This window comes from Eubalaena glacialis, chromosome 19, assembly GCF_028564815.1.
Source record: "Eubalaena glacialis isolate mEubGla1 chromosome 19, mEubGla1.1.hap2.+ XY, whole genome shotgun sequence".
NCBI classification, from domain to species: domain Eukaryota; kingdom Metazoa; phylum Chordata; class Mammalia; order Artiodactyla; family Balaenidae; genus Eubalaena; species Eubalaena glacialis.
Window position 1 is genome coordinate 16,858,060 of NC_083734.1, and position 22,968 is coordinate 16,881,027.

Below are 22,968 nucleotides of genomic sequence, written 5' to 3' on the forward strand. Positions count from 1 at the left end.
ACTCCAATAAAGATGTTAAAAAAAAAAAAGAAAGAGAAATGAGAAATCAAATTGTTTAAAGAGGGTTTAAGTAGGTTACGGTATGAAGTTCAAGCTTGCAAGTATGGACTTTGATGTCTTCTTACTGAAAACATAAGTAATTTCATGTGTGATTTAACCACCAAAACAAGTGTCTGTACATCCACATTGCCTTGCCTCATGACTTGGGTGGAGGGGGTTACATTCACTTCTTAGAAGCCCATTCTTTTAGTGTTCCCCAGTTCTTTAAAGCTTTATTGAGTACCTCCTATGTGCCAGGCATAATGCAGAGTGTAGAGATACAAAGGTAAATGAGGCAGAGAAGGAGATTCGGGTATATAATATTTCACTATAGTATGGCACAGAAGTGCTATAGGGAATCAGGGGCTGTCAGAGGAGTCTTCCCGGAGATAGTGCCTGACTTGAGCTCCAAAAGATAAGGCGTTCACCAGGTGAAGGAGTGGGGGGAGGCTCAGCTTTTGTGGTTGTGGGTAGCAGAGAATGAGAATGAGCAGAGAAAGGGTTGAGAAACAGTGTGGACTGTGTAGGGAGCCACCAGACTGACGGAGCTGGGGAAGGGACAGGGTTCTCGCCTGCAGTACTGAGGAGCTTGAACTTTATCCTGATGGGGTAAGGGCGATATTGAAGGGCTTTTTAATAAGGAGACTGATATGATCAGAATTGTGGCAGAATTATTCTGCCAGCAGGGTTGGAAATAGATTGAGGAAGGCAGGAAGGGTGGCCCGGGGGCCATTCACATCTTGGTAAAAGATCTAAGCCACTGCCACCTTGCCTCACCCTTCTGTGCTTTACATGTTTGGTGTAGGGTATCTTGGTACAAAACACAAAGTCAGTAGGCAGATGAAAAGAAATGATGAAAAACAGAATGAGAAATGACAGGCTTTTCAGGATTAGTTTTAATATGACAGCTGCTGAAGCATAGCAGAGTCTGTAGGCCTTTGCAAATTACATGCATGCATTTCATTAGTTTGGATATGGCCTATGCAGAAATATATTGGAGAGAACTAGGGAAGACTTTACAGGTGACATTCACTTGTGGTCCTCCAGGGCTTGAAGACCTGTCCCAGTAGGCCAGTGTGCCTCCAGTTTTATGCTTCCTGGTAAGGATCCTCCTGAGATTCCACCAAGGAAACAGAGGATAGGAAGCTTGGTGGACATCCTGACATGTATGCTCAGGGCTCCAGGGACGCACTGGCAAAGTAGGAGCTAGGAAAATTTGTCAAGCTAAATGCTGTTTTAGGTAGAAACGGTAAAGCAGCCTAGCATCAAGGACTGGGACTTAAGGGAGAGTCCTTATATATTCATAGTCCATATATGTATATAATAATATTTTTTTAGCATTTCTCATGTATTTTGAAAAAAAAATTTCCTCCGTACCATTCCAAGTAGGTGACTGCCAGGAACCAAATGTAGGCATTTCTTAAGAATAAATGTAGCCTTATTCTGTATAGCAGTGGTTTTCAAACTTTGGTATTGAGCAGAATCACCAGGAGACCTTGTTAAACATGAATTGCTGAGCCCCACTCCCAGAATTTCTAATTCAGTAGACCTGGAGTGAGGTCTCAGAATTTGCATTTCTTTTTTTTTTTTTTTCTAATTGAAATATAGTTAATTTACAATGTGTTAGTTTCAAGTGTACAGCAAAGTGATTCAGTTATACATGTGGATACACACACACACACACACACACATACACATTCTTTTTCAGATTCTTTTCCATTATAGGTTATTACAAGATGTTGAGTATAGTTCCCTGTGCTATACAGTAGGTCCTTGTTGTTTACCTGTTTTACATATAGTACTGTGTATATTTTAATCCCAGACTCCTAATTTATCTCCTCCCTACCCCTCATCCCCCTATGCTATGCCCTTTAGTAACCATAAATTGGTTTTCTATGTCTGTAAGTCTTTTTCTATTTTCTAAGTGAGTTCATTTGTATCATTTTTTTTAGATTCCACGTGTAAGTGATATAGGATATTTGTCTTTCTCTGTCTGACTTCACTTAGCTGCAAATGGCATTATTTCATTCTTTTTTTATGGCTGAGTAATATTCCACTGTATATATATACCACATTTTCTTTATCCATTCACCTGTCGATGAACATTTAGGTTGCTTCCATGTCTTGGCTATTGTAGCTAGTGCTGCTGTGAACATTGGGGAGCATGTATCTTTTCGAACAGAATTTGCATTTCTAATAAGTTCTCAGATGATGTTGATGCTGCTGGTCTGGGGACCACACTTTGAGAACTACTGCTGTATAAACATTACAAATGTGACCCTCCTAAGAATTTAATAAAATTTCATATGGTTCTTGGTGTAACCTTAATGGAAATCAATGATCTGGAGGAGCAGTAAGGCTGGCCCTACACAGCTGTAATTTTGATTCAGTATTGACTTACTGACTGACTACTGTGTGTACAACGTCTATATTATAAAGATACAAAGAGGGAAGAGATCCAGTCCTTGTCTTGGTTCCTCTAATAAAAGAAGTAAGAGAATTATCACACAAGGGAAAGCTGAAGAAGGAAGGATGTCTGAGTAATCTGGGAAGAGCGCATGGAGGAGCTGTGTGCTCAGTTGTCTATCGCTGAATAACAAACTACCCCAAAACTTAGTGGCTTAAAATAGACACTAGTTATTATCTCTCACAAATCTGCATGTTGACTAGGCTCAGCTGGGTGGTTTTTCTGTTCACATTGTTATCTGGGACTGCAGTTATTTGGAGGCTCAACTGAGCTGGCATGATCCAAGATGACTCAGTCACATAGCAGTAGTTGGTGCTAGCTGTTGGCTTGGAGCTAACTGGAGTGCCGTAAGTCTCCTCCATGTGACCTCTCAGCATGAGAGCAGGACTCTGAGATGGAACATTGCAAGCATGTAAAAGTGGAATCTGCAGGTCTCTTCAGACCCAGCCATGGAAGTTACAGCATTGTCACCTCTGCTGCATTCTGTTGGTCAAAACAACTCACAAGAGGGAATTCCCTGGCAGTCCAGTGGTTAGAACTCCACAGTTTCACTGCTGAGGGCGCAGGTTCAATCCCTGGTCAGGGAACTAGGATCCCATTGGCCGCTACCTGTGGCCAAAAAAAAAAAAAGTCACAAGACAAGCTCAATTCAAGAGGAAGGAAATGGACTACTTCTGGGTGGAAGGAGTAGCAAAAAATTTGTAGGCATCTTTAATCTACCATAGGCTGATTGAAGCAGCCCTTACAGGATGAATAGGGTTTTGGTAGGCATAGCTTTCAAGGGGAAGAGTTCTAGAGGAAGAAATAGCAAGTCTTCAGTTTAACTAGGAGAAAAAGAACCCGAAAGGGGCCTGGGAACATGGAAGGAGACCATTTTACAGAGGGCTTTGAACAGCAGATGGAAGATTGTGGACTTACACTGGCAGACTTTGAAAAGATGGCGGAGGACCTCTCTCTCAGTGATTTTATTAGCGTGGTGCAGAGTTTGGGAATGACTCTTCAAGGCTCCAAACCAGTTCATTGTATCTTTCCCTGTAAGCCCAGTGTTAACAGCTTTGGATTTGGCTTCTCTTTCTAAGATATGGGAAGGGATGCTTACTCCTTAGGTTATTGTAAATGATGCCAAGTAAGCATTTTGAAGGATAAGAGAACCCAAGCAGTGCTGCAGGACTGGCCAGAATAGGAGTTGAGGGACATGCAGCTTTGTGTCAGACCTAGTTAGGCTTTTCCCTGCTGCATCAAAGGGTTAGTTACTTAGTCTTGCCCTTGTCTTTTCCCCACAGTAACCCTCCACTGAGTGAAGAGATGTTGCCTCCTGGGGAGTGGATGTGTCACCGGTGCACTGTTCGCCGAAAGGTAATAATGCTGCTTTCTGAAGGCTTTGCTCAGGATGCCAGATCTAGAGCACTGATATTCTAGAGCTAAGACGGCTTGGCCCTGAAGGCATTTTTGTCCCGTCTTATCTCTTCCAGCCCTGGAATCACCCTCACACTCCCCATGGTGACTGTTTAGAATCCAGTAGGGCCTAAAATCCAAACATGGGCTGCTGAAATGGGCAGAAAAGGTGTGTTAATTTACTGAGCCATGTTCCTTCACTAGTTACAGGAGTAGTCTGATCTCCTTGTAGACCTCCTGATAAGTGGCCTGAATGTGGCAGCCATATCCAGTGGCTGAAAGAGTCTGAAGAGGAAGGCTGCTTCTCCAGCTTGATAGAAAAAGGATTCCCCTCACCCCAAGGCAGATAAGTTGCTGGTATCCAGAAGCTTGGCCAGGTGTGTGGGGTGGAGAGGACTTGGACCCACTTGTACCCCAGGTTGCCTAACCTTTCTTTAGCTCCCCTTCCCTCAGCTTTGATAATTCAGTACTGGCTTTGAGAACATAATTTTCTACTTTGAGAACTTCTGTGGGGTACGAAAGCTAAATGCTCCCTTATCAAAAAAGGAAGTAGGTGTGCTTCCACCCAGATTATGAGAGACCCAATCCTCAAATTATAGGCTGTGGATTAGAATTTGTCTGTGAATTGTAAACCACTCCCTGCCCTCCACCCCACACTAATTATACACCAAGCAACTTTCCTTTGTTGTGACGTCACCTCTTTTCCTGGCCCCTCAACATGATGTCACAATGAATGATGACTTCCTTGGTTGCAGAAACAGGATGAGATGATTCAGAGATTGTGGTTTATGTGTGTAACAGTTTTCAGCCTTTAAGAAGAAGGTAAACAATTAGGCAGACCTTATTGTTCAATGTGTGCATAGGGTTCTTATTAAAGCAAGCCAAGGCCAAGTCAACCACCTAACCACAGCTGTAGTTTAATATCTCTTGAAGTCCACAAACCAGGGTGTCCTCCAGCTTGTCCTCCTCCCAAGATCTCTACCTGTGTGTCCCCAGCTAGATTAGAGTAGGGCCAGTTAGAGGCACCTGCCAGTCAGGAGGCCTTTCAGAAACTTGCCACTCAAAGAAGCTGGACTTGAAAGGGTTGGGAACAGCTGTGGCGGAAGAGGTGAAGCCAGGAAAAGAGAGTGAAGAAGAGGAACTAACATTGTTTTAGTACTCATCATAGCTGGGTTTTTACATGTGTTATCTCATTTAGCCCTTACAGCCAACTATGGGTACTGGTGGTATATTCTCCATTTTTTTTTTTTTTTCTCTCCCTTTTTAAAAGGAAGAAACTGAGGTTCACAATTGTAGAACTTACCCAAGTACTCAAAGGAATGGACACAGCCAAGATTTGAACCAAATTCTGTTTCGCTCCAAAGCCCTATTACTTCTTCATCAATTTTCTGGAAACAGCGCTACTTTCTGGGGATTGTATTATAGTGTGCCTTTTTCTACAGAGTGTGCTTTTCCTGAAATGCCACTCTGACCTGCTCTCAGATGGACCTCTATGCCTACCAGTGCCAAATCTGCCTTTTGCACCATCACCTCTACAGCCCTCTGGCCTCCTGCAGTTACAGTGAAGTGGATTGAAATGATACATCCTGTGGGCCTCATCAACCTCTGATGTTCAGGTCTTATTCCTAGTGGAGGCTAGATCTTCCCCCAATTCAGAGCCATCCCTTTCATATACGTGATGCTCTTTATCTCTACCGTATCCCTGAGAGGAGGAGAAGAAAGGTCTTACTAGTCTCACTTTACACATAGAGAAATTCCTGCCCTCCGGCCTGAGTCACCTAAGGTCATAGGGAATCAGTGGCAGAACTGGGACAAGATCCCAGGTCTCCTGACTGGAGACCAGTGCTAAACCTTCATTTGACCACTCTATTTGGAGCCCTGGAGGAAGATGTATTATCAGTCATTCAGTCCTACTCTGTACACTTAATCTTTTTCCATGTCCCCACCTTTCCATTCAAAAAGTGTCACTGTCAGAGTTCTAGTTAAACTTGAGACATTGAAAGCCGCCATTCTTGGACGCCATGATTGCTGGATCACTGCCCTCCGCACACCACCCTTCCACCTTGTGGTGTGGCTGCCTTGCAAGTCAGCACCCAACCTCCCTGGACAGGGAGCTCTGCTTGCCCGTTTTACTTTTTACCTTTGCTTCTGCAGGTTTTTCTGTATTTTGAGCAAAGTTCTTAAAACCATTCAGGGCACTCCGAGGCCAACAACAGTGCTTTCCTTGATTCTCTACGTTATTCTCACTGTCCTCACTTAGTCTAAGTTTATTCTCACTGAATTAACGTTTTATCCCTTTACCCGCCCCCCTACCTCGTGTACAGATACTGTGTATCATATGATGTGTGGTTTGTAAAATTGTTTCTAACTTTTGTACTTTTTGGTGATTCCCTGCTGCAGTGGTTTTGCCAGCTTTAGTTTAGTTCAGCTATAGTTTTGTCAACGTTAACGGACCAATGTTCCAAGTCCCCAGGTGGATGAGTCTCTGATATTAGAGACTTCCGTAATTTTGGTTAGTGGTCTAGCAGGACTTTGTAGCATCCATCTCTTTCTATTTTGTGTTACTTTGTGTGATGGGCCCACCTGTTTATTTGCACAGAAACGAGAGCAGAAAAAGGAGCTGGGCCACGTCAATGGACTGGTGGACAAATCTGGCAAACGGACTACATCCCCCAGCAGCGATACTGACTTGTTGGACAGATCAGCTAGCAAAACTGAACTCAAGGCCATTGCCCATGCCCGGATCCTGGAAAGGAGAGCCAGCCGGCCTGGCACGCCCACATCCAATGCCAGCACAGAGACCCCCACCTCTGAGCAGAATGATGTCGACGAGGACATCATCGACGTGGACGAGGAGCCAGTGGCAGCAGAGCCGGACTATGTGCAGCCCCAGCTAAGGCGCCCCTTTGAGCTGCTGATTGCTGCCGCCATGGAGCGGAACCCCACCCAATTTCAGTTGCCCAATGAACTGACTTGTACCACTGCACTACCAGGTTAGCCAGACTGTCATATCCTCTCCCCTACCCCGGCTTCCCCAAAGGACTCTTGTCCAACCAAAGGGCTGTGCCGCCTGTGGGGTCACTGTCTGTGTCGCCACTGTCTCAGGTTCCTGTTCTTGGTTCGAGATCTTTGCAGGTTTACAATGCTTACTCAGTTTTCTCTTTTCCACCCTTCCCAGTATCACTTTAAAAAAAAAAAAAAAGGTAATACATACACATAGTTCAAAAATCAAAAAATATAAAAAGAGTTACAATGAAAAATTTCACACCCATCCCTGTCTGCCATTTGCCTAGTTTCTACATTCCTACCCCTCACAGATAACCACTGTTTGGTTCTTATGTATCTCCTAGAATTTCTTTATATAGATGTACCATTATATAGATGTACCATAATTTATTTAACCAATTTCCTATTAATGGAAATTCTGGTTGTGCTTAATCTTGTGTTACCACAGGTACTGTTTCAACAAATAATTTTGTAAATACGTCATTGTATACATGTGAGTGTATACATGTGAGTGTATCTGTAGGATAAGTAGGATAAATTACTAATACTAGAATTGCTGGCTCAAAACTATGCATTTATATTGTTTTTAAACTATGCACTTGTAGTTTTGATGGATATTATAAATTGCCCTCCATTCCCTTTTTTTTTTTAAATCAACTCATGGCTTCTACTTGATATCACAAAGCGTCTAGATCTTATTTTCTTCCCAGAGAAAGTGAAATTGGCAGGCTTAAGAAACCTGCTGGTCAGTAGGATGCATACAGACTCACAGCTTTTCTGCTTTCTATAAAAATGCAGTAAAATTATACTCTTTTCCTCAGCCGCCTTCACAGAATAGTCTTGATTGACCATTTGACCTGGGTATTTCTATTTCTTAAGTCACCAGTATCTAACCTAGGTTTCTGACCTCTTCATGTTTGCAAAACATTTATATGTGTTTCTGCCATAGAGCAAGTGACTTGTGATCTTAGTTCTGACTTATATCTCCCTTTTCCTCCTTTCTCATTCTTTTTCCCACTTGAAACCAGCCCAGGGGGCCTCAGAAAGAGATGCATGTCCAGGCCATGACACATGCTTTTACTAAGACCTGTTCCTCGGACTTACTGTTGTTTCCATATCCCGAACTAGGAACTCTCCATCCAGGGAAAATTCAGCACCACCAATTTCTCTTCTAGGTTCTAGCAAGAGGAGAAGAAAGGAGGAAACCACAGGGAAAAACGTGAAGAAGACACAGCATGAGTTAGATCACAATGGTCTTGTTCCCTTACCAGTCAAAGTCTGTTTCACGTGTAACAGGTATTTTTCTTCCATAGCAAGAGGCTCTTCCTCATATTTAGCAAATGTTTTTTCTCTCTTCTATTGTCTCTTCCAAACCATGTGTGTTAAATATAGATAACCCATATTCTGATGGTATGAGTACAAAGAGACTGAGTGACTAATTGACCAGAGCCTTGAATGTTTTAACAAAAAATTCTTGAAGAATCACGGTGCAGAAGTACTGTAAACCGTGTTTATAGAGGCTAGAACGAGAGGAGTTGGACTTAAAATGAAGCATGAGATATTTAGACTGGCTAGCAGGAAGAACTGTGGCCAGCAGAGACACACATCCCTGGAAAAGGCAAATGATTTTTAAAGCACTAAAGATGAATTTTAAAGTAGTACAAATATACTAGCTGGTATGCATCAGACTGGATGACTTCCAAAAGCCTCTAGGCTGCCCCAGTTGTAGCTTCCCTGGGACGCTGGTTTCCTTCAAATAGGATCTCCTCAGTGACAGGAACCAGCTGCTTCAGTTACTGAAGCTGGACTTGTTGGCTTGGATGTGTTAGAAGGGCAGGATAGCAGGAGAAAATAGCTATCAAAAAGAAATATTCCACAGCAAAAGCTATAGGGAACCAGATAGTAGAGCAGCGGAACTCTGAGCCACGCCCAAACTGTGTCTCCAGAGCAGCTTAAGGACTCACTGAGTATTGTAGTTACAAATCATAATTGGCATTAGCTTACATACCCTCCCTTGATCTATGCTTACACGAATACATTACAAAACCATTTTTCCAGCACAACTCTCTAGTTGTCAGTTTTGCTCAGTGCTTCATGTGGAAGAGAAATCTTTTCCTCTTGTAGTATAAGACTCTGGAAAGGTTGCTAGTGGTTTGTTTTTTTTTTCTTTTAAACTGAGGTAGTTGCTTTCTTTTAAGGAGTAGAAAGATCAGAGCAGGATTGGCTGTCTTCCCCCAGTGGGTACCAAGCATTGATCATTCCTGCTGTGACAACCACTTTAGCTCTACTCCAAAAAAACATTCACTTCTCTACATCCCTCTTAGAAGAGAGAATAATGAGGAGCCTGGTGGTAGCCCCCAACTTCATCCATCTTCCTAATGGTGAATGTAACTGGATTATTGGGGAGGAGGGTGTGGGAGAACATTGTTAGGATTAAGGAAGGGAAGCTGTTCCACAGTGCAGAGTTTGTTTGAATTCTCCCACCCTGCCATAGAAATGGCCTATATCTCTTTTTTGCAGGAGTTGTCGCGTGGCCCCTCTTATCCAGTGTGACTATTGCCCCCTCCTGTTCCACATGGACTGCCTCGAGCCACCGCTCACTGCCATGCCCCTGGGCAGATGGATGTGTCCGAATCACATCGAACATGTGGTGGTAAGCACAGCAGTGTCCTTCAGTCCTCTGTGGGCACAGCTGGGGCATGGACTGATTCAGTGGAAAGCATAGTATAGTCAGCTTTGTACCAGAGTTCACTTTAATCTCTCAGATGCTGGTTTCTGCAAACCATCCTACTCAGTTCTGATTACTTTCACATGCCTCAGCTGTGCATTTAGCCTTTTCCCGCAATGCCTTGTTTCAGTCGCACAGACAGACTTAACCCACTAGCACTTGGTTGTTCGTGAATAATTTCCTCTGTAATGAATTAAGCAGTTGGTTTTACAGCCCTAAAAGGGGGAGTGCATTAGACCCAACCTTATGCAAATAAATGCTCTTCCATATTTTCTTGCTTCTTGTTTTTAGAGGGAACAAACTAAGAAAATTCTAAAATATTTATTCTCGTAGCACTGGCAGTTAACTGCCCAGTAACTTTGGAGAACTGAAGAATTGACACAGATAACGGTATTCCAGACAGTCAACCACTTATTGAACACCTTATGTGTCCTACGCACCAAATGAGGCTCTTGCCCTTCACTTGTTTCTTTACAAAGACCTTGTCATGGCACATAATAGGTGTTCAGTAAGTAAGTTGTTGAATGAATGAATGAATGGTATGAGGGTTCTATTATCTTATCTCCCAGGAGGTTTGGTTACATTTTCCAGACTACTTCCCGGGGCTAGAATAGAACTGTAATTTGCTATCTCCAAAAGAGGTTTAGGACATTTCCTGATAGGCACGGTCACTCGGAAGGTTGAATGGGAGAGGGCCTCAGGCGGAGCAGGTCCCTTGTAAGAGCAGCCTTTCCAAATTAAAAGGGTAATTGCTTAAGACATTGTCCATCAGATGATGATAACCATGGAATGACTGCTTGCCTTCAGCATGACAGTGTGCTGTCCACTTTGCACCGAGAGGAACTTCAGTTATAGACTTGCACATAGGGAGAAAAGGTTTGTTTGGCCCTCTTCATTTGACTAATGCCACTCAGAAAAGTTTACATAGGAGGAAGCCTCTCTGCGAGGCCCAGTGGTCTTGTTTTGCCTCTTGCTGAACCAGAAAAAACCAACCATGAGCAGCCAACCCAAATATGAATCTGTAAGAGCAGCTTTCCAGCAGATGAGAAATTATTAATTGGGTGACTTTTTATTAGCCACTTAGGGGTTTTTCCTAATGTACTAGTTAGGAAGCTGCCACATAGATCTTTTTTTTTTTTTTTTTTTTAATATTTATTTATTTGGCTGCATCGGGTCTTAGTTGTGGCAGGCTGGCTCTAGAGCGCGCAGGCTTAGTTGCCCCGCGGCATGTGGGATCTTAGTTCTCCCACCAGGGATGGAACCCGCGTCCCCTGCATTGGAAGGCGGATTCTTAACCCCTGGACCACCGAGGAAGTCCCCTTTTCTTTTAATTAATGTGTAGGGGACCAGATGTAGAAGAGGAAAAGAGGCATCGTTTCTTTATGCCTTCTCTATGCTGCTGCACAAACTTTTCTTCCCTCCTTATGGCCTCTGAGAGCAGTCCAAGGTTTTCTGCCTGCTGTAGAGCAAGGCTCTGGTATCCAGATGGGTTCACTAATGTTCCCTAGTACCGTGGAGGAGGAGTAGGGCAGGAGACACAGTATTCTGGTGCTGATCTCACCTGTCAGCCAAGCTCCCATACAGGAAACAGTCTTGCTTCTGGTGGGAGAAAATCCCTTGCTAGGAAAGGAGTCTGGAGCGCTCTCGGGCCAAGGCCTGCATCTCCTCTGAACCCTATATGCTGGATAGACGACTGTCAGAGGCTGAATTTGGAAGGGCACTTCTTGGCTAATTCCCTATTTCTTGTACCCCTCAAGCCTCCCCAGGAAGTAGGAATTAGGCTGGACTGGGCAGGGTTCAGGGAGAACGTCTCATCCATGTTCCCTGGCCCTCTGACGGGAGTGTGGACATACCAGCACCTGACAGAAGGAGCCCATTTGGCCCAGGGCTTCCTCTTTTTTAAAAGTAGAGAATAGAGTTGATTGGGAGGGGGATGCGTTCTGAACTTCACTGCAGGAGTGTGTCTGCTCTGTCCCTAGCTGAACCAGAAGAACATGACGCTGAGCAATCGGTGCCAGGTGTTTGACCGTTTCCAGGACACCATTTCGCAGCACGTTGTCAAAGTGGACTTCCTGAACCGAATCCACAAGAAGCACCCTCCTAACCGCCGTGTGCTCCAGTCGGTCAAAAGAAGAAGCTTGAAGGTGAGTCACGACCTGGTGCAGGCAGGATGGTGGTCTCCGATTGCCTTCCTGGGGTAGACAGAGGATCATGGTCCCAGTTTTACAGATGGGGAGACTGAAGCCCCTGAGATCTGTCTGTGGTGTCCTAGCAAGTAATGAATGTGACCATCATTTTAATACTTGGGGATGGTGGTCAGGAAACCCCCAAGTGGGCCTTCAAACTTAGCCAGGTTTCTAGTTCTCCTGAGGATGTGCCCTTTAGCCCCTCCCACCAAACTTAGGTGTGCTCTGCTTTTACTGCCCCTTGTCTGGCACTCATTCCATCTGTTCCTGTTAGATGGCCCCTTTCCCACAGCTGTCGGGTGAGAGGAAGGTGAGGGTGATTAAGCAGAAGGCCTTATGGAAGGTGAGGAACTATCCATTTTTCTGGGCTGCTGTTAATATATCACCAATACTCAAAAAATTGTGACACTGGTATAACCTGACATTTGTACGCATTTGACAGCTGCTAAAGTGTGTCCACAGAGATGGACGGGAGTATTTCCTTCATTGAAAAGCATTTGGTAGTATTGAGGCTCTCATAAACCGTTCGGTCTCATTCATTTAACCTAGAGAGCGCAACACTATATATCTGAATGTAAACTTGATTTTTCTCTTTTGAAATAATCCTGCAGACAGTCCCATGCACCAATGGAAAACAGCAATTCTCAAATATGGCCACTTGGTGGCAGCCACACTTTAAAATCACTCATCACACTTCCACTGGGTGTCAGGGCTAGCAAGACGTTAACTGTTGAAAACTGTATAACAAACTCTTAACTGTGTAAATATTTATGCGTCAGTAGAAACACCAGTTTTCCAAAGTTAAATGAAGGTATTTGCAGTTGAGGGTAGGGTATATTGGAGGTGACATGCCTCATACCTTAAACATCTAAGAGTAATCTCAGCTGTGTGATTCACCATGTGGATTCGGAAGAAAGCCTGGCTGCTGAAGTGAACAGGCCAGGAGGCCTTGATAAAATCCTGTTGTTTTATGATGCCCCCTCCCCCTTTTTTAATGTTTCCTTATTCTCGAGGAAAATCCAGGGGTATGAGTTGCCTGAAAAGCATTTTGTTCTTAGACAGTTTGAGAGTGAAATGAGGACTGTAGTACCAGAGGACAGTGGCAGAGAACTGCTCCAGCTCTGTTCTGGAACACTGGCCTTCATCCTTGATGTATAACAGTGCAGGCAAAATCAACTGAGACCTTCATATCTTATCTTTGTTAGGGGTTCATCTTCCCCCTACCCCTTCACTCTTCCCCAGGGGCAACCTTAGGCTAGCCTACTGCCCCATTTCTCCACTTCCGATTCCTGGATGACCTCAGACAAGCCCATAGCACCAGCCACCACTGTTAGTGGTGATGACTCTCAATTCCATGTTCCTTGCCTTTCTCGTCATACCTAGATTCATATCTGCCTGCCCATCCCACAGACACCTCAGTCTCAGCCTGCCCGAGACCAAAAGTCTTCTGCCTCCAAATCTGCTCTTCCTCTTGTATCTCCTGTTTCAGTCAGTGACAGTGATCTCTACACAGTCCCTCAAACCAAAATTCAGCTCTTCTTCCCTTATCCTCTGTAAGGACTTGGTCACCAAATCTGTTGGTTCTCACATGTTTTCCAAGTCCACCTCCCCTACTTTTAGTTCCCCTTTGTCTGCCTGGAAGTTTGTCCTCAACTTCCAAGTCTCAGCTCAAATACTGCCTTCCTATGAAATCTTACCTAATCCCAAGCTCCTGCCCCCCAGACAGAAATAAGCGCTCTCTGTGTTTTTTATAGCTCCTTAGACATGTCTGTCTTCTAGGACCCATTTACATTGTATTGTAATGTTTCTGTGCTTATCTCCCCACTAGACTGTGAGCTCCTTGGGGGCAAGGCTTAAGTTTTGTTCATCTCTGGATCTCTAGGACTTGGCATAGTGCCCAGACTCAGGAGGCGCTCAATAAATGTTGATTGAATGTATGAATGACTCTTTGCTTGTATGGCTCTTTCATTCATACGTGGTGTGATTCAGGGTGTGTCTTCTGTCTTTTTGCAACAAATAGGTCTTCAATTGTTTTGTGAGTCATGAATGAATGGATGAAGAAAACTGACATTGATTGAATGCTTATCAGGAGACAGGCCTCACGCTGAGCATTTCCACTGTGAATGTGACGTTATTTAACTTTTTATCTCTCAGATACTGCTCACTCATCTCTCAAATTTGATACTGATCAATAAGAGCCTAGAGTACCAATTTGAAGTCCTGTCCAGTGGCCATCCTATACTTTTTAGGCCAAAGCAGAAGGCAGCATGCCAGAAGGCCTGGTTTCTGCAGCTCTTGGACCTTGATGAAGAAAAGTGGGAGACATGGCTGCTTTTTCCAGTTCTGTGCCTTCTCAGGCTAGTGTGTGTGTATGTGTATCTGTGTGTGTGTGTATCAGAGTCAAAGAGATGGAGGTACAGAGCAGTAGCAGCCCACTGGGCCTCCTCGTCCTCGGTGGACACCCTAGTGGATGATTTCCCCTTGGGCATCAGCACCACAAACAGAAGAGCGTGGCCAGGGCAGAATCCACTGGGCCTGTTGGCACTATCACCCTCTCCTTCCTCCTTCTATCTGTCTATCCTGAACAGGTTCCCGATGCTATCAAATCTCAGTACCAGTTTCCACCCCCTCTCATTGCACCCGCGGCCATTCGGGACGGGGAGCTGATCTGCAATGGGATCCCTGAGGAATCACAGACGCACCTTTTGAACTCTGAGCACTTAGCCACCCAGGCAGAGCAGCAAGAGGTGAGTGAAGGCAGGGCCGGGATTCCAAATCCAATCTTCCTCCCACCTCGCCGCAGCTGTTATTGGAAGTCATTCTCATCCCCAACTTCTGCAGCCCCACCCTCCCCCTCCCTGAGCCCCCACCACCACCATCCCGCCCCCTGAGTTGAATGTTCCAGAGAGAACCTCTTGCTCAGGTCCTGAGGCAAGTAAGAGAACTACACAGTCAACTGGTCTGCTTCTCTCCATCAGTCCCCCAGTGTGCTGTGAGACGGGCAAATCTGTCTTGTAGAAACAGATCAGTAGACCTATAGAGAAGTTAGGTGACAGTGCTGGACACACAGCAGGTGCTTGGGTGCTTGCTCAATATTGGTGACAAGGTGAGCCTTAGGGGCAGAGTCAGAACGGGAATCCCAAGCTCTGCTGACCAGGGTGTTGCCTGCCGAGTATACCAGCAAGCCTTGCTTGGGAATGGAAATGGAACCCTCTCAGGAGTCAAGCACACCCTCTCTGGGCATTCGCGATGCGACCTCGGAAACAGTGCTTGTCAGCTCTGCTGTAGCCCTGGCCGCTGTGGCAGGAAGGACCAGCGCCTCCCAGGCCTCTCACCCTCCTCTCCTCTCCTCTCCTTCCGTTGCAGTGGCTCTGTAGTGTTGTTGCGCTCCAGTGCAGCATATTGAAACATTTATCTGCTAAGCAGATGCCTTCGCATTGGGACTCTGAGCAGACAGAGAAGGCTGATATTAAGCCTGTTATTGTGACTGACAGCTCAATCACCAACTCCCTGCAAACAGCTGACAAGGCACCTACACCTTCCCACTACCCCTTGTCCTGCCCCTCAGGGCTTAGCACCCAGAATTCCCTGAGCTGCTCTCCACCCCACCAGCCCCCAACCCTAGAGGACATCAGCTGCAGTTCTTGTGCGGAAAAATCCAAGAAAGCCCCCTGTGGGACTGCCAACGGGCCAGTGAACACAGAGGTGAAAGCCAATGGCCCACACCTCTACAGCAGCCCCACTGATTCCACGGACCCCCGGCGACTTCCAGGCGCCAACACCCCCCTACCAGGCCTCTCACACCGGCAAGGCTGGCCTCGGCCCCTCACGCCACCAGCGGCTGGGGGGCTTCAGAACCACACCGTCGGCATCATTGTGAAGACAGAGAATGCCACTGGCCCCAGCTCTTGCCCCCAGAGGAGTTTGGTTCCTGTCCCAAGCCTACCCCCTTCCGTTCCCAGCTCTTGTGCCAGCATCGAGAACACCAGCACTTTGCAAAGAAAGACTGTCCAATCACAGATAGGACCTCCGTTGACAGATTCAAGGCCACTGGGCTCACCCCCAAATGCCACCCGGGTGCTCACTCCCCCCCAAGCAGCAGGAGATGGTATCTTGGCCACAGGAGCCAACCAACGATTCTGCTCACCAGCGCCATCGTCAGGTGAGTGCTGCTCAGCCTTTCATGCTCTTCCTGGCAAATAAGACTTAAGATTCAAAAAACACTTGTATCCCTGTAAATGTGTCAGAGGACTTTGATGTCCGTATTATTTGTCCTCCCCCGTTTCTATGATAGAAGAGAAAGTACATGTTAACTTGTCCCTATTTTGTAGGTGGGACTGCTTAGGCTCTGAAAGTGATTTCCTTAAGGTAACCTACCAAGTCAGTGCAGGATTCGAACTGTGGCCTGGGTCTTCTCGCTCCACCTTCCCACACCTTCCAGGCTTAGTCTTCTGCCTGTTTTGTTCCTTCACCTTAGAGGAAAGCAGCATGCTCTCTGGAGCCACTGTGGTCAGCCTGAGGTTCTGGGTGATGGCTTCAGTGTTTCATGATCCACACCAGAAACTAGATCCACACCTGATCCAGATTCTCAGAGAGAGCTCATTTGAAGGAATTTCCATGTCAGGGAGTGCAGATGCCCACAGAGGTTGGTCTGGCCCAAAAGCTTGCCCTCGGGCCACATTCCAAAAGGCAGTCCCTTAATCCATACTTGGCCTGGTGTAGACCTGCTCTTTCAGCTGTCCCCAGTCAGCATTCAGGACCTCAAGGTTGCTGACCCCAGCATCTGAACCAGGTTTCAGATGCTGCTGGAACCCCCTGTGGTCTCTCCCGTCTGAACTGAAGCTGGCCTCCTAGTCAGCTGGGAGTCTCGGTAACCAGGTGACTGTGACTTCTCTGCATGGGGGCCCCTGGTCCCAGGATGGCCCCTACTCTCAGGCTCTTTTCCTGTTCTGTTTATCTCTTAATACCAACCTGGATAGATTTTGCACCCTGTGAGTCCAACTTGAGTACGCAGGAATTGCAGAGGCAGGCACCACTTATTTGAATGAGCAGAGGCAGCAGGGAGGTAGTCATGGCCCAGCGAATGAAGCTATCCCACCACGTTCCCCAGAGCAGTAGATTTCACTTGTTCTCAGTGCTCTGGAGACTCCTGCGTGCCCGGGTGCATTGTCGTTCCATCTGCCCTTCCTCACCACACGTTTTTAGCTCTAGGAGTTCCAGAGCCTATGGGGTGAGAATCAAGAAGGGAACATCACCTTGGGTCCGAAATCCAGACCTGTCTCGGCAGTGGGGGATTGGACCGGTGGGTTTCCCTCAGGCGACGTAAGTAACAGTCTTCCTGCTCCGTCCCCAGATGGCAAGGTCAGCCCCGGCACGTTATCCATAGGAAGCGCTTTAACCGTACCCTCTTTCCCAGCCAACTCTACTGCCATGGTGGACCTCACCAACTCACTTCGAGCATTTATGGATGTCAATGGAGGTGAGTGAGTGAACTGCTGCTCTGCCACCAGCGGCTGCGGTGAAGGTGCTGCCCCTGTGCAGCATTCAGCTCATTGAAAAGGGGACAGAAAGGATGCCTGATCTCAGAGGGCTGGGAGGTGGGTAGGGGAGTGGGGTAGGAAAGAAAGCCCCTTCTCTTATTTCTGCCTTATATACGTGCATATACACATAATCAAAGACGAAGGGAGAGCAAAGCCAAGCTGAACCAGTGAGAAGAGAAGAAAATCACTTTAGGCAGATCATCTGGACTTGAAGAATAAAACCAGGAGGAGCCTTGCTCCCAAAGGAGGGATCTCATCTGTGAGAAGCCCCCAGAGTCAGGGAGAACTGGGGCAGGTCTTGATCTCTGAACAGGGTGGGTGGAAAATCCAAGCCTCAGTGTCAGACATCTGGGCCCTCCCCCACAGGCAGGCAAGTGGTTTGTCTTGCTCCACTTTCTAGGACCGCTGTACCTAACATTAAGCTACGCCACTGCAGGAGGCATCTGCACAGGCTGCGTTGGCATCTGTCTCTCACTGCAAATGGCTAGTGAGGTGCTCAGCTCCAGATCCTTGTACCACTTTGTACTCTGTGTTGTTTAAGAAAATCACTTGGCTGGATTTTAGGAATGCTGAAATAGTTGCTCTGTGATGCTCACCTACTTCCGCATTCCATTTCCTCCTCAGCAGCTTTTTAATCTTTCTCTTTGGTTAACAGAAATCGAGATAAATATGCTGGACGAGAAGCTGGTCAAGTTTCTGGCCTTGCAGAGAATACATCAGCTTTTCCCCTCCCGGGTCCAAGCTTCACCAGGCAGTGTCGGGGCACATCCGCTGGCTTCTGGAGGGCACCACACAGAAGGTGCGCATGCCCATATCTGCCACCACACCACGCCGTTAAGATCTACCCTCTGTGTGTGAACAGCCATCTCCTCTCCGTGGAGAATCTCAGCTTTCAGTATCTCAGTCCTCCATGTATGCCTTTACTGGGCTTAATAAAACACCGTGGTTTCTTTTCTCAGAAAGCAGAAACAAGATGGCAACCACAGCTTTCAGATCAGACTCGGGAAAGCCTGCTGTAACTCTTTCATACGCGTCCTCTTTGAGACACAGAAAGCAGCTATGAGTGCCTTTGGGTATTTGTGGTGTGCTTTCTGCTCAATTGCTCTCAAATATTTGAGTTAGAAGAGTTTCCCAAAAGGTTAACTCTGCTTAGGATAGCCCTTTGAGCATTAGCCATTAAAAGCCTCGCTGCTTAGAAGGTGGTCCCCGAACCGGTAGCATCAGCATCACCTAAGAGCTTGTTAGAAATGCAGAGCTCAGGCCCCACCTCAGACCTATGGAATCAGAATCTGCATTTTAACAAGATCCCTAGGTGATTCATATTCAAAATTAGAGAAGCATTGGTCTGTGCCTTCTGGTTTTTTTTGCACAGCCTCCCTATAGTATCAGTTGGTATATCCCTGATAAACCAACAAGCAGCCCAGGTGCTTCAAGTACTATCATCCTTGAATTATATGGTCATCTTCAAAGGTGGTCCTTCTTATTACCCATGTGGGAAATGCTATAAGTGGGGAGAGAAAGCCTCACCCTGAAGCAGCCTAGTGTCAGATGTGAGTTTGGAAAGATGACTCATCCAGTGGGATTATTTTCTTCAGGCCATCAGCAAAGGTCCAGGTTCTGTTGATTTATGTTTGGGCCCCAGGTTCTGCTTCTGAATGGTCCCATCCCTGTGTTTGCCTTGTAGTGCCGAGAAGGGAAGTACAGGCCCGAGCTGTGTTCTACCCTCTCTTAGGGTTGGGAGGGGCTGTGAACATGTGCTATCGAACCCTCTACATCGGGACAGGTAAGCCAGCTGGGAGAGGTGCTGAATCTGTTCGGCCCTAAAGATTGATACTCTTACCCACAGAGGCTAGAAAGGGAGGGAAGCCCTCTCCAGGGCTGACGGGTTTAACCCAGCAGACCTCTGGACAAGAGGGACTAAGAAAGGAGACTGTCAACTGCTTGTCTTCCCTGCTTCAGGCCCTTTTGCCTTGTGCCCAGTGTGGCATCAGGAGGGCTGAACGTCAGCTCTGACTGCCACCCAGTGAGGCATTTTAAACACTGCAGGAAATACCTGAGGAGAGGGCAAATGCTTTGTCCCTGGAGATCTTTGAAAAAGTGATGGGGCTCACACATATCTAACACTTACACTTAGTTAGCCCTACATCTTGTGCAGAGGGACAGATGAGCCCTTAGCCTAGAACTTTCCCTTTCTTTCAGATGATACGGTTTATGGGCCCTGCACCCCATCTTGTGCTCTCCTAGAAATACCCCATCCTCTTCAGTAGCTCACTGCTCTCCTCTGGGCAACAGCACATGTTCTAAAGCAGATGAGCTGGCGGGGACAGCCGTTCTTTAACAGGGGATTAGAAAAGACATCAGTTTTTGTTCAAAAATACAAGGAGAGGGCCCTGAGCTACCTACCCCTTGAGCTCCCGCCCGGAAGTCCCCTGCCCCCTCACCTCCCCCACACATACCCCTGACAGTCTGTTCTCTGCCTTCCTTTTCCTCGCCTCCTGCCACCTCGCAGGAGCTGACATGGACGTGTGCCTTACAAACTATGGTCACTGTAACTACGTGTCCGGGAAACACGCCTGCATCTTCTACGATGAGGTGAGGGGTGGGGACGCGGTGGGAGAGAGGTCTTCCAACCTGAGCCCTGTCCCAGGCACTGGGGTTTGTTCAGTGCCCTGGGGTGAGGGGAAGGGGGTTGGGGGTCCTCTCCTTTTCTTCCGTCCCCATCATTCCTGGAGAAGAGTCTTGGTGTGAAGGGGCATCCTACATGGCTACCTGCTCCCCAGGAGCAGGGCTCCCATTTCTCCTGAGGTTGGTCAACAGGCCCAGCGCAGGGCGGAGCACCCTAAAGCAGGGGAGGGGACCATCATAGAAGGAACCAAGCCCTCTGGGCGTGTCCCTGGGAGTTTCATCATCATCATCACGTGCCAGTGAATATCATTTCACCAGGAGCCCGTGCTAGGGAGGCAGACTACTGGGGGGGCGAGGGGTGGGTTAGGAAGGAAAGCTTCCTTGAAGAGGTGAGTCTTGTGCCCCATTCGAAAGGGACAGGGAAGGGGGGCATGATTGGGGAAGAAAGAGGGAGCTCCCCAGGTAGAGCAGCACAGCCTTCTCCATGTGTCCTCTCTCCCCTTAGCCCCAGGCCCCACGCAGCAGACCACACATCTTATCTTCCCTCCTCCTCCTCAGAATACCAAACATTATGAGCTGTTAAACTACAGTGAGCACGGGACAACGGTGGACAATGTGCTGTATTCATGTGACTTCTCTGAGAAGACGCCGCCAACCCCCCCAAGCAGTATTGTTGCCAAGGTGCAGAGTGTCATCAGTAAGTTGGAGCAGAGGCCTGTGGCCACAGAGCCTGCCATTTTGGACACATTCTCTAATGCCTCAGCCAGGGTGGCTCTGGCTTGCTGCCATGACCTGCCGTCTCTTGCCTTCCTGGTCCCGTTGGCCAGGTTCTCCTTGCTCGTGGGCCCAGGAAAGGCCACAGAGAAGCAGGTGCTGTGCAGCCCCACGTGTGTACACACCTACCTGGGGACTTCAGACTCCACCGGTCCTTTCTGAGTGCCCCTCACCCCGAGTCACGCAGCATTTAGACGGGGGAGGTACAGGGGCCCAACCCTGGCAGACAGCCCAGGTGGGTTGGCTGCTCACTGTTCCTCTCCTGTGACCTTCCCCCTTTTTCCCAGGGCGCCGCCGGCACCAGAAACAGGATGAAGAGCCAAGTGAGGAGGCAGCCATGATGAGCTCCCAGGCCCAGGGGCCGCAGCGGAGACCCTGCAACTGCAAAGCCAGCAGCTCGAGCTTGATTGGGGGCAGTGGGGCCGGCTGGGAGGGCACGGCCTTACTGCACCACGGCAGCTACATCAAGCTGGGGTGCCTGCAGTTTGTCTTCAGCATCACTGAGTTTGCGACCAAACAGCCCAAAGGCGATGCCGGCCTGCTACAGGATGGGGTCTTGGCCGAGAAGCTCTCTCTCAAGCCCCACCAGGGCCCTGTGCTGCGCTCCAACTCCGTTCCCTAGGACTGGCAGCCACCCGTCACCCGCCCTTCCACCCAACCCAAGACTCCTGCAATGCAAAAATGTACACAAACCAAGCCCGGGGTTTTTTCTATACTCCACCAGAAACCCTTCAACTACAATCTTTGCATGAAATGAAGAAAACCTTTTGACTGTTTTTTAAAAATCCTTTTTCTTTTCTCAAGTTCTAGGGGGCATTTGCACATATATTTGTACTCAGCATTTCATGGGAAAGCGGCAGACCGAGCTGAGGAACAGCGTGGGCAGGGAGGGGAAGGCCAGTGGTCTGGACACCTCCTCCGACACAAAACCGTTCCCCACCCACCACCTGCTCCCTCCCCCTCGCCCGCCGTTGTAAAATAATCAGAAACTTGTTCTATTTTGTGGCAGTGACAATAGTTTTATATTAAAAGAAAAAAATACAGTTTTCATACAGCAAAATCTATACAATATCATTGTTTTATTTAATATAAAGATCGCTACCCACCCTCCTTCCATGGTTCCCACCCTCCAGGTTATTTTCCCTTTCTGCAGCGGTTGCACTACAGGTAGCTACTGTGTATTATGGACAAATGAGAAATGAATTCTTTTTCTGGCTGTCCATCTATTTTATTTCAAATAAGGAAAAGTGTATTTGGATTTTGTGTAAATACATCTAGTGATGACATTTTTTCAATGTTTTTAAAAACTGTACAGTACTACATGTGGTAGAGCGTTTTCTTCAAATTGTCTATTGTAGCAAAAGCGTTTTTGTCGTAAACCTGTTCTGTCTCCTTTTTTTGTTCTCCTGCCACTTCTCTCCTCTTCCCTCCACCCCGACAACTAGTACCGATGTACATAGTAATTGTAATGTTTTAGACTTTACAGAAACTTTCCTGTATTCTGTATATAAAAAAACAAAAATACTTCAAATTATGTTTTCTGCCTGTCTGTCCTACCTGTCATCACCCTTAGAGGGGACCCTCCCTGAGGCCCTGGTCCCACAGCCTCATTGAACAAGCGTCACTCCCAGATACTTAGTCCCCAAGGGAAGTCAGGAGAGGGGAGGCACTGGAGAAAAGTGCACCTAAGGTGGGAGGGAGAAATGGGAGGGGAGGGGTGCAGCTGCGAAGGGGGGATGTTCTGTGGCTTTGTGGGTGACTTGAGGGGGTTCAGAGGGCTTGATCATTTGACACGATCAGATTGTGCAAGAATCCAAGAGTGTGCAGATCCCTGCTCCTCCTGGCTCCAAAACCAAAACATTAAAATAGAAGATGGCATGAGACCTCTGCATTCTGGTCTAGAAGCTTTAACCCAAGGAGTTGGCGCTGCCTTTGGTTCCAGTTGTTTGCTATCTTATTTTATCCACCTATTCTGGGGGAAGTCATAACACCTGGTTTTGTTTTTTTTCGCCCGGAGCCCTTAGCTGGGCATGGAGGAATTCATTAATATATTGAAGTATCACTCGAGTTCCTCCAGTTCCGGCCTTTGCCAGGCCTTGCGTCTTGGTCTAGGTCACTTGCTGTGAGCAATCACCAGGGCAGATGTGGCCCCTGCCTCTTGGAGCTTAGAATCTAGTGCGGAGTTTGTTGATTCAAATGTCTGAAGAA

At 47.1% G+C, this 22,968-nt stretch overlaps 1 protein-coding gene across 3 annotated transcripts in view; it reads left to right on the forward strand.

The window, feature by feature from the left end:
• Positions 1–22,233, forward strand: part of PHF12 (PHD finger protein 12) — a 39,740-nt gene extending 17,507 nt beyond the window's left edge. Inside the window, exons 3-15 of one of the 3 annotated variants that reach the window (XM_061175325.1) lie at positions 3,790–3,862; positions 6,501–6,894; positions 8,083–8,203; positions 9,428–9,560; positions 11,615–11,779; positions 14,410–14,568; positions 15,188–15,983; positions 17,175–17,300; positions 18,017–18,160; positions 19,046–19,144; positions 19,871–19,953; positions 20,545–20,683; positions 21,048–22,233. In XM_061175325.1, coding sequence (XP_061031308.1) covers positions 3,790–3,862; positions 6,501–6,894; positions 8,083–8,203; positions 9,428–9,560; positions 11,615–11,779; positions 14,410–14,568; positions 15,188–15,983; positions 17,175–17,300; positions 18,017–18,160; positions 19,046–19,144; positions 19,871–19,953; positions 20,545–20,683; positions 21,048–21,382 — 2,767 coding nt within the window. In that variant the 3' untranslated portion in view covers positions 21,383–22,233. The other 2 variants (XM_061175326.1, XM_061175328.1) reach the window with 2 other exon arrangements.
• Positions 22,234–22,968: the final 735 nt, after the last annotated feature.